This window comes from Plecotus auritus (genome assembly GCF_963455305.1).
Source record: "Plecotus auritus genome assembly, chromosome: 10".
Lineage (NCBI taxonomy): Eukaryota > Metazoa > Chordata > Mammalia > Chiroptera > Vespertilionidae > Plecotus > Plecotus auritus.
The window spans coordinates 10,256,330-10,268,003 of record NC_137785.1 but is presented as its reverse complement, the minus strand read 5'-3'; the positions used below and the strand labels follow the sequence as shown (position 1 = coordinate 10,268,003).

The 11,674-nt window shown below is 45.7% G+C and overlaps 1 protein-coding gene across 1 annotated transcript; it reads left to right on the top strand.

The window, feature by feature from the left end:
- LOC308235355 (kallikrein-7-like) lies at window positions 1-3,421 on the top strand (the record flags this gene model as incomplete). The annotated part of the gene is made up of 5 exons (XM_080644104.1): window positions 1-73; window positions 532-697; window positions 903-1,150; window positions 1,675-1,814; window positions 3,266-3,421. The coding sequence occupies 5 exons, from the start codon at window positions 1-3 to the stop codon at window positions 3,419-3,421; spliced, it is 783 nt and encodes a 260-aa protein (XP_080500230.1).
- Between the last annotated feature and the right edge of the window lie 8,253 nt (window positions 3,422-11,674).

Genomic DNA, 11,674 nt, shown 5'->3' with positions numbered 1-11,674 from the left:
ATGGCAGGTCCCCTGCTCCAGCCCCTGCTGCTCCTACTGCTGTCCTTAGCCCTGGGATCTGCTGGACAAGAAGGTGAGGACCAGCCTGGGAGTCCTGACCTGACCCCTGGGCCTCACTTTCTCCCACCTTCCCTCTCCAGGGCCCTCTCTCTCCAAGGAAGCCCTGAGTCAGGACCCTCCCCTGCAGCAGCCTCCTCCCATGGAGATGCGACCCCTGAGCTGTAACCCCTTCCTTCCTGCTCGCTCCTGACTCCTGGGCTCTGGGTGCCCTCCAGCCTGCTTCCCATCCTCCGTGTCTCTCTCATCAGAAGCTGGGGTCGCCTCCAGACCAGCTGCTGCCCTGGGTTTCTGAGCAGGCTGCCCCCGTCTCTCTCCATCTCTGTCTGCAGCTGTCTCTGCCCTGTGCTCCGTGCCTGCCTCTGCCCTTCTCCACACCACTCTGTCTGTGAGTCTCTCTCCATCACTGTCTCTGGGAATTCATCTACTGTGGACTCAGCCCTCCCTGCAGCCTACTACCCATGCTTTCTCCATGTCTCCATCCAGCCCAGGATACCGGGGAAAGGATTGTGAATGGAGCTACATGCCCAAGAGGCTCCCATCCCTGGCAGGTGGCCCTGTATCACAACAATGTGTTCCAGTGTGCAGGCGTGCTGATCAGCCAGCGGTGGGTGCTCACCGTTGCCGACTGCCTTAAGGGGTAAGGGACCGGGGAGCCACAGGGAGGTCCTTATCTCTCTCTCTCTCTCTCTCTCTCTCTCTCTCTCTCTCTCTCTCTCTCTTTCTCGCTCGCTCGCTCTCTCGCTCTATCTCAGCTTCTGTTCCCCTAACTCTGGGTCTGTGTTCCTCTATCTCAATCACAGTGTCTCCCACTCAATGGTGCCTTTTTTTTTTTTTTTTCCAAGCGAGTACATTGTGCAGATGGGCAGTGACCTTCTGGTAGATCGAAATGCCCAGAAGATCAGAGCTACAGAGTCCTTCGTCCACCCCCGGTTTGACTTAACCACAAATGCTCATAACATCATGCTCGTGAAGCTGAGCAGCCGTGCCAAGCTCTCGTCCACGGTGATGACAATCAACGTGCCCTCCAGCTGCAGACTGCCCCGGAGGAGTTGTACTGTATCTGGCTGGGGCAGTGTCACCATGGATGTAGGTAAGGTTGCCTCTGTGACCCAGGAATAGCCCAGCCCACAGCTCCCTTTTCCCTAAGACACAGGATACAGGTAACAAACCCAAGATCCCAGACCCACAAACCCCTTCTCCCTCAGCCAGACCCAGGAGCCCTGACCTTTAGACACCCCTCCCTGAGTCCCATAAGCCTCAGATCCCAGGCCGCCGTCCCAAGACCAAGGTTAGAGCTCCAGCCACGTCCTCATGCAGACCCAAGTGCCTTGGCCCTCAGCCCCCTCCACCATCAGACCCACCACTATTGGCCTGTAGATGCCTCCTCCCTTAAACAGAGGAGTCCTGGCCTCAGCATCCCCCACCCTCAAACCCAGGAGTTCAGACACAAGCCCCTTCCTCACTCAGAACCAGCAGTCCCATAGGACCCTTTACAGGACCGTAGTATTGAGTCACCCAGCCCATCCTCTTCCAATAGCCAGGGCCCCCATTCTTTTACATCAGCGCCCATAGGTCCCCCGGACCAAGCCACTGACTTCCCCCTAACTTCCCCAGCAGTGAGAAACCCATTAGCACTCACGTGCTCGAATGTCCACCTCGTCTCCTACAAGGACTGCAGGAAGGTTTACCCGACTGTGTTGAAGAAATACACCGTCTGTGCTGCTCACCTGAACAGAAAGTCTTCCGTCTGCAAAGTGAGTCCCCTACTCCCCTGCCCTGGGTCCTGCTTCCTCTCAGGCTGTCTCCCCCTCCATCCAGTGTCGGGGGGCCTGACCCTGGTGCTGAGCCTTCCCTCACTTTACCAGTCCCACTTTCCTGGCTCTCTCTCTCCTCAGTTCTCTGCCCGGGTCAGGGTGGGAACCCATGGGAACCTGCATGGCCTTGGGAGTGGGCACAAAGCTGAAGGATAGAAACTGGGGGTGGGAAATGGGGCTGGGACTATGGGGAGGGCACTGAGGCTTGGGCTACAAGCACAAGCTTTAAGGGCACAGCAAAAGCTCAGTGACCAGAATAGATCATATTCCAATGAAATATTTAAAACATCATCCACAATGAGCAAAACATCAGAATTTTCAACAAAAAAAGCAACCAGAATGGGCTGGATTTTCTATTTGCTTTGGCCTCTACCAGGTTCCTCGTGGATTTTTTTTTCGTATTAAATTTGATTTTTAAAACATGCTTTAAAAATGCAGTCACTGACATGTGCCTGAGGCTCATGTCCTGCTTCTATGTCTGTATATCAGGTTCTAATTCTGAAGAAAGAAGGAGCCCCTTCTCTTGTCCCCACTTCCTCATCTCTGTAACCTCCTCTCTGTCTCTCAGAACCATCTGCCCTCACCGCTCCTCACACCTCATTTCCTGATTTCCTCTGTGTTCTCTCTCTCCCTCTCTCTCTCTCTCTCTCTCCCTCTCTCTCTCTCTCTCTTTTTCTCTCATCTCTCTCATCTCTCTCTCTCTTCCTTCCCTCTTTAGACCCCCACTATCTTTGCTCACATCTGTACTCTCAGCTTCCAGGGATGGTGAAACGGTGTGTGTTAGGAAGAGAGGTGATGGGACAGGGCTGTATGTTCTTTAAAATGGGGGGGGGGGGGGTACCCGCTTGTGCCCCACTGAGCGCCTGATTCATAATTCTGCAAAGTGTGCAGGGACACAGAGTCGCAAACTCGGGACAGCCCCGCACTTGGTTTAACGCACTCGCTTTTCTTAAACTTCAGATATTGGAACCTGGTGGTCGGTGCTTTTATTTTGCACTAGATCCTGTAAATTAGGGCATTGGTCCCGCCCCTGCTTTCCAGGACTACCCTGTCCCCCATCCCTGGGTAAGGAAATGCATGGGATTCCCTGGAGGTCATGCTTCCTCTCCCAGGGACTTGACAAATAATGGGGCTCTGACACCCTGGAAGCTCCGCCCCCTCCCTGTGATTGGCTGGGGCTCAAGCCAAGGTCTTCTGAAAACCTGGTTGGTCCTCTCCAGGATAGCATTCATTCCTGCTCTGCCATTGGTCCGCAGAGACAATGAGTCTGTTCCCATTGGCCAGGGTGGAAGGTTGTGTTCTGGCAGGACAAAGACTTGATAACCAGGGAGGCCTATGGGACCACATTGCTGGTTACTCAGAAACAGAAGCTAATCTGCTCTCCCCTGCAGGGTGACTCGGGGAGCCCGCTGATTTGCCAAGGTTCCCTGCAAGGCCTGGTGTCCTCTGATTATTTTCCGTGTCGTCCACCCTTCGACCCCATCATCTACACGCATGTATGCAAGTACAGCAAATGGATATATGATACCATGATAAACAGTTGCTAATCTCTCCATCCCTATGCCCTAGCAGGAAATTCATAGAAATAAAGACATCCATGACTTGCAGCCATATTTGACTTTATCATTTCTCAAAGTTACATTAAAAATGTCAACCATATCCTAATCAAATAATAAAATTATCAAAAATCTATACACAAAACACAAAAACGTCAGTGCTGGTGAAGATGCAGGGAGACCCACAGTATTCTGCAGTAGAACTGAAAACTGCTACAATTTTTATCACACAATGTTAGGCAAGGTGAATCCAGAGTCTCATTCAACACTTTAGATCTAGGAATTCTGGTAAATCCGAAATGTGGGCAAGGTTTGAATTCATCACAACACTATTTCTCATAGGAAAACAGTGGAAGGGCTGAACATGTCCCAAATTATTCAAAGGTTTATGTCAACAACAAAGGGATGTAGGTCAGGAGACTCATGAAGCTGCTCAGGATGATTATGCAGAACTGTTGGTGTCACACAAGAATGTGCATGCTCTCTGATGATAAATGAAAACAGGGGAGATAAAAAAAGTACAGGCAATGAGCCTCACCGTGTCAAATGAAATATTCACAGAATAATATCTCAAGGAACAAGTACCAGACTGCCTGTGGATGGAGTCGTGGGTGCCTTATTCCTTTTCTTTCCTGTTCTGTGCCTGTGCACTTCTACAACCTGAAAAATACAGGTGGGGACCTCTGAGGAGCCAAGGGTGGGGAGAGGAGACCTTCAGAGAGGGAGGAGGGAAAGGAAAATGTAACTGATTTTGAACCCTAACTCTGCCTCCTGGCCCCTCTGATACAGTGGCGTGTTTCTGTCCATTTCCTAGACCTCAGTTTTCCCCACCCATAAAATGAGAGAGAGAGACAGAGAGAGAGGAACAGAAATGCCTGCTTCACAAGTGTGCAAAGGGATGTGAAAGTGGTTCTGAGCATGTCACAGGTGACAAACTAGAAGAGAGGGAGCAGGTTTTCAGAAAGGTCAGTGTTGGCATGCAGACAGGACACAGGAGTACATCGAGGCCCTGACACAAGTGAGCACCCGGCATCTGGAGTGAGAGAGAGAACAGTGGGGGTGGAAACTGGGTTAGGTGGGCCCCTGTTCTCACAGAATTTGGGGAAGGGGCCTCTGGAAGAGGGAAGAGAGGGAGGAATGGGGAGTTCCCTGTGCCTCAGAGCCTGGCAAGGTCTCCAGATCCCTGGTCTCCTGGGCTCCCTGGACAACCGCACTGCAGACCCTGCTGACTGAGGGATTGTCTCCCCAAAGATTCACCCCTCCAACCCATCTTTCTGGATTTTCTCCCACAAGTCCCTTCTGGTCAACATGATCTTTCCTCGTCACATCTGACCCCTCGTTTGAGTCTGCTTTAACCCCCAACTAAGCACCCACATATTGAAGAAATTCTGAAGACACCAATATTCTGCAGAGAGGAAACCAAGAGCCCTCCTCTGAAAAGTCCAGGAGTCCAGGCTCCCAATCCCTCCTTCTTCAGACCCAGAATCCAGGCCCCCAGCCCCTCCTCCTTCAGACCCAGGAGTCCAGGCCCCAACCCCTCCTCCCGCAAACCCAGGAGTCCAGGTCCCCAGCCCCTCCTCCCTCAGACACAGAAGTCCAGGCCCCCAGCCCCTCCTCCCTCAGACCCAGGAGTCCAGGCCCCCAGCACCCCTCCCTCAGACCCAGGAGTCCAGGCCCCCAGCCCCTCCTCCCTCAGACCCAGGAGTCCAGGCCCCCAGCCCCTCCTCCCTCAGACCCAGGAGTCCAGGCACCCAGCTCCTCCTCCCTCAGACCCAGGAGTCCAGGTCCCCAGCCCACTCCTTCACACCTGGGAGGTTTGGTACCCAGACCACTTGTTTTTTTCTTCTTTCTCAGACCCAGAAGTTCAAACCCCAAGGTCACTCATATCTCAGACCTAGGGTCCAGGTACCCAATAACCTACTCTCCCAAACCCCAAATTCTGAACTTCAATCCTGTCCTTCTCAGACACAAAATTGTGGACCCTCCAGTCCCTTCCTAATGCAAACCCAAGAGTTAAAGCCCGCAGGCCTCTCCTCACTCACCCAGGACACTGGTCCCCAAGACACTCCTCTCTCAGACAAGAAGTTCTGGCCCTGACCCCACACATCCCTCAGACCCAAGAGTTCAAGCCTCCAGACCCCTCTTCCCTCAGACACAAGAGTCCAGGCCCCTGGACTCATCCTTTCTCTCGATCAGTGACAATTTAGAAAATATCTGGGTTTTGGGACACCCGTATGCCTCGCCAGCATGGCCAAGGGTGAACCTGAGTGGCGGCGGTGAAGGATTGAGAAAAGACAGACAAGAGAATGAAAGCTGGGTCTCGGTGAGACGCTGTCCTCTCTGATGGAGAGCCAGCAACAGCACCACGGATTACAAGCCGTGTCTTTATTTTATAGCCAGATTCCATGAGGCAAAGGGCGTGGTCAAGATGTTTACAACATTTCCCTGGGTTTCTATCCTACTCAAATACATGCACCTGACCAAGCTTTGTTTATTTCCAGCCTATATCACTCAGGCACGTGGGGCCACATGTTCGGATCGTAGGATTAAGCTTACAACTATAGCTCTTGGCTATCATTGTGCTGGGAGGGCTCTGAACTCCAAGCTGGGACTTGCACGTGGCCATCAGAGGTCTGTGCCCCCTCATTAGTTCGAGGCTTGAACTTGTCCAAACACTGTAGCCGCTCTCCACACACTTGTCCTCCTGAAGCTCCATCCACATTCCCTCTCTCCAGCATGCCACCCCAAATCAATATTCAATCTCAAAAATTTTAAAAAATAACAAAACATGGCAGTGGCATTAACTCTGGCTGGAGATGCCTGGCCACGCCTCTCTGCTCCTAGCAGGAGTGTGCAGGTGGAATTCTTTGAAAGGAGATAGTCTTCTTGTTGATATTTTTTTTTTTTTTTTTCAAATTTTTATTAAGGTATTATATGTGTACATATCTTACCATTGCCCCCCACCCCCACCCCACTCCCATACATGCCCTCACCCCCCAATGTTTTGTATCCGTTGCTTACTCTTATATACATGCATATAAGTCCTTCAGTTGATCTCTTATTTCCCCCACCTCTCCCTAACCTTACCACTGTAATTTGACAGTCTGTTTGATGCTTTACTGCCTCTGTAACTATTTTTTTGTTCATCAGTTTATAATGTTTTTCATTATCCCCAAATGAGTGGGATCATGTGGTATTTTTCTTTCATTGACTGGCTTATTTCACTTAGCATAATGTTCTCTAATCCCATCCAAGTGCTTACAAATGGTAGTAATTCCTTCTTTTTTACGGCAGCATAGTATTCCATTGTGTAGATGTACCATAGTTTTCTGATCCAGTCATCTGCTGATGGGCACCTAGGCTGTTTCCAAATCTTAGCTATTGTAAATTGTGCTGCTATGAACATAGGGGTGCATATATCCTTTCTGATTGGTGTTTCTGGTTTCTTAGGATATATTCCTAGGAGTGGGATTACTGGGTCAAATGGGAGTTCCATTTTCAGTTTTTTGAGGAAACTCCATACTGTTCTCCACAGTGGCTGCACCAGTCTGCATTCCCACCAGCAGTGCACGAGGGTTCCTTTTTCTCCGCATCCTCGCCAACACTTGTCGTTTGTTGATTTGTTGATGATAGCCATTCTGACAGGTGTGAGATGGTATCGCATTGTTGTTTTGATTTGCATCTCTCGGATAATTAGTGACTTTGAGCATGTTTTCATGTGTCTCTTGGCCTTCCTTCTGTCTTCTTTCGAAAAGATTCTATTTAGGTCCGTTGCCCATTTTTTTATTGGATCCTTTATCTTCCTTTTATTAAGTTGTATAAGCTGCCTGTAGATGTTGGAAATTAAACCTTTATCAGTGATACCATTTGCAAATATGTTCTCCCATACAGTGGGGTTTCTTGTTGTTTTGTTGATGGTTTCTTTTGCTGTGCAAAAGCTTTTTATTTTGATGTAGTCCCATTTGTTTATTTTCTGTTTGGCTTCCATTGCCCTAGGGGCAGTATCACTGAAAAAGTTCTTTTGGCATATGTCTGAGATTTTGCTGCCTGTGGATTCCTCTAGTATTTTTATGGTTTCCCGTCTTATATTTAAGTCCTGTACCCATTTTGAGTTTATTTTTGTGTATGGTGTAAGTTGGTGATCTAGTTTCATTTTTTTGCATGTATCTGTCCAATTTTCCCAACACCATTTATTAAAGAGACTGTCTTGACTCCATTGTATGCTCATGCCTCCTTTGTCAAATATTAAATGCGCATATTGGTTTGGGTCGATATCTGGATTCTCTATTCTGTTCCATTGATCTATATGTCTGTTCTTGTGCCAGTACCAGGCTGTTTTGAGGACAGTGGCTTTGTAATACAGCTTGAAATCTGGTATTGAGATCCCTCCTACTTTATTCTTCTTTCTCAGGATTGCTGTGGCTATTCGGGGTCTTTTTTTATTCCAGATGAATTTTTGGAGAGTTCTTTCTAGGTCTGTGAAATACGCCGTTGGTATTTTAATGGGGAGTGCATTGAATCTATAGATTGCTTTGGGTAGTATGGACATTTTAATGATGTTGATTCTACCAATCCATGAACATGGTATGTTCTTCCATCTGTTTACATCTTCCTCTATCTCTTTTTTCAGGGTCCTGTAGTTTTCCGCATATAGGTCTTTTACCTCCTTGGTTAGGTTTATTCCTAAGTATCTTAATTTTTTTGGTGCAATGGAAAATGGGATTGCTTTTTTAGTCTCTCTTTCTGTAAGTTCATTGTTGGTGTATAGAAATGCCATAGATTTCTTGGCATTAATTTTGTATCCTGCTACATTGCCGAATTCATTTATTAAGTCTGTTAGTTTTTTTATGGAGTCTTTCGGGTTTTTTATGTACAATATCATGTCATCTGCAAATAAGGACAGCTTTACTTCTTCTTTTCCAATTTGGATGCCTTTTATTTCTTCTTCTTGTCTAATTGCAGTGGCTAATACTTCCAGTACTATGTCAAACAGGAGTGGTGAGAGTGGGCATCCCTGTCTTGTTCCTGTTCTTAGGGGAAATGGTTTTAGTTTTTGCCCATTGAGTATGATGTTAGCTGTGGGTTTATCATATATAGCTTTTATTATGTTGAGGTATGATCCTTCTATTCCCACCTTGTTGAGAGTTTTTATCAAGAAAGGGTGTTGGATTTTGTCAAATGCTTTTTCTGCATCAATTGATATGACTATGTGATTTTTATCTCTCAATTTGTTTATGTGATGTATCACATTTATTGATTTGCGGATATTGAACCATCCTTGCATTCCTGGGATAAATCCTACTTGGTCATGGTGTATGATCTTTCTGATGTACTGCTGGATCCTATTTGCTAGAATTTTATTGAGGATTTTGGCATCTACATTCATGAGGGATATTGGCCTGTAATTCTCCTTCATTGTGTTGTCTTTATCTGGTTTTGGTATTAGGGTGATGCTGGCTTCATAGAAGGAGCTTGGAAGTGTTCCTTCCTCTTGAATTTTTTGGAATAGTCTGAGGAGGATAGGTTTTAGTTCTTCCTTGAATGTTTGGTAGAACTCTCCTGTGAAGCCGTCTGGCCCCGGGCTTTTGTTTGCCGGAAGCTCTTTGATGACTGCTTCAATTTCTTCCATAGTTACTGGCATGTTGAGCTGTTTAGATTCTTCCTGATTGAGTTTTGGAAGGTTATATTTTTCTAGGAATATGTCCATTTCCTCCAGGTTGTCCAGTTTGTTGGAATAGAGTTGTTCGTAGTATTTTTTAACAATCCTTTGTATTTCAGCGGGATCTGTTGTTATTTCACCTCTTTCATTTCTGATCTTGTTTATTTGGGTCCTCTCTCTTTGCTTCTTGGTGAGCCTGGCTAGAGGTTCATCAATCTTGTTTATCCTTTCAAAGAACCAGCTCTTGGTCTTGTTGATCTTTTGAATTGTTTCTTTGGTCTCTATGTCGTTTATCTGTGCTCTGATCTTTATTATTTCCTTCCTTCTGCTTACACTGGGCTTTTCTTGTTGCTCTTTTTCTAACTCTTTGAGTTGTTGGGTTAGGTAATTTATTACCCCTGTTTCTTGTTTTTTGCAGTAGGCTTGTAGAGCTATGAACTTCCCTCTCAAGACTGCTTTCGTTGTGTCCCATAGATTTTGGATTGTAGTGTTTTCATTGTCATTTGTTGTCATGATGTTTTTTATTTCTTCTTTGATCTCTCTGGTAACCCAGTCATGGTTTAATAGCATGCTGTTTAGTCTCCATGTGTTTGATTTCTTTGGGTTGTTTTTATTGTAGTTGATTTCCAGTTTTATGCCACTGTGGTCTGAGAAGATGCTTGATATGATTTCTATCTTCTTGAATTTGAAGAGACTTTGCCTGTGTCCCAACATATGGTCTATCTTTGAAAATGACCCATGTGCACTTGAGAAGAATGTATATTCTGTGGCTTTGGGGTGAAATGTTCTGAAGATGTCAATTAATTCCATCTGGTCTAGTGAGTCATTTAGGATTGATGTTTCTTTGCTGATGTTTTGTTTAGAGGATTTGTCCAATGGTGATAGTGGGGTATTAAAGTCTCCTACTATGATTGTATTGCTGTCAATCTCTCCCTTGATATCCTCCAGGAGTTTTTTTATGTATTTGGGTGCTCCTGTATTGGGTGCATATATGTTTACCAGAGTTATTTCTTCTTGTTGGATTGCTCCCTTTAGTATTATGAAATGGCCTTCCTTATCTCTTGTTATGTCCTTCAGTTTGAGATCTAATTTGTCAGAAATAAGTATTGCTACCCCAGCTTTTTTTTCAGTTCCATTTGCCTGGAAAACCTTTTTCCATCCCTTCACCCTCAGTCTGTGTGCGTCTTTTTTTCTGAGGTGGGTTTCTTGTAGACAGCAGATATATGGGTCGTGTTTTCTTATCCAATCCGTTACCCTATGTCTTTTGATTGGGGCATTTAATCCATTTACATTTAAAGTTATTATTGATAGGTACTTATTTGTCGCCATTCCTATTCTTTACCCCTGTGTTACTTCTTCACTTCCTATTTCTTTTTTTTTTACAGCAGACCCTTTAGCATTTCTTGCATTGCTGGTTTGGTGGTAATAAATTCCCTTAGTCCTTTTTTGTCTGTGAAGCTCCTGATTTCACCTTCAATTTTGATTGACAGCCTTGCTGGGTACAGTATTCTTGGATTCAGCCCCTTCCTTTGCATGACTTTGTATATTTCATTCCATTCCCTTCTGGCTTGATGAGTTTCTGTTGAGAAATCAGTTGCTAGTCTGATGGGGGTTCCTTTGTATGTAACTTTCTGTCTCTCTCTTGCTGCTTTTAAGATTCTTACTTTGTCGTTGTTGTTTGCCAATTTAATTATAATGTGCCTTGGCGTCGGTCTTTTGGGGTTCATTTTGCTTGGGACTCTGTGAGCTTCTTGGATTTGTGTGTGTTTTTTCTTCCCTATATCTGGGAAATTTTCTGTCATTATTTCTTCAAAGAGGTTTTCTATTCCTTGCTCAGCTTCCTTTCCTTCTGGAACCCCTATTATGCGGATGTTGTTTTGTTTCGTGTTGTCCCAAAGTTCCCTTAGACTCTCCTCTTGCCTTTTAATTTTTTTTTCTAGAAGTTGCTTTTCTTGGGTATTTTTTTCCATCTTGTCTTCTAGCTCACTGATGCGGTCCTCTGCTTCTTCTAGTCTACTCTTGATGCTTTCTATTGAGTTCTTTACAGCAGCGATGTCATTTTTCATTTCTTCTTGGTTCTTCTTCATTTCCTCTTGGTTCTTGCTCATATTGTCGAATTTGTCTTCCATTCTTTTCAGCCACCTTATGACCATTTCTCTGAATTCTTTTTCTGGAAGGTTGCTTGCCTCCATTTCGTTTACTTCCTTTTCTGGTGATGCCTGCTTTTCTTTCATATGCGGGCTGCCTCTTTGTCTCCCCATGGTCTCTCTTCTCTGGGTGTCTGGTTATGTAGTTCTTTCTCTCCTGGGTTGATTTAAAGGCACAAAATACAGCACTACCAGGTACAACTCACAAGGCACTGAACAGGAATGTATTCACGATATTAATAACCTCCAATAAAGGTGACCACCAGAAAAAGGCAAATTAGGTGATAGGAGAGAAAGAAGAAGAGGAAAAAAGAAAGAAAGAAAGAAAAAAAGAAAAAAGGAGTGTGAAAATGAAATTGGGAAAAGGGAAAGTAAAGAGAAGAAAAAAAAGAAAAAAAAAAAGTAAGAGAGACAAGAAAGTGACTAAGAGAGATAGGG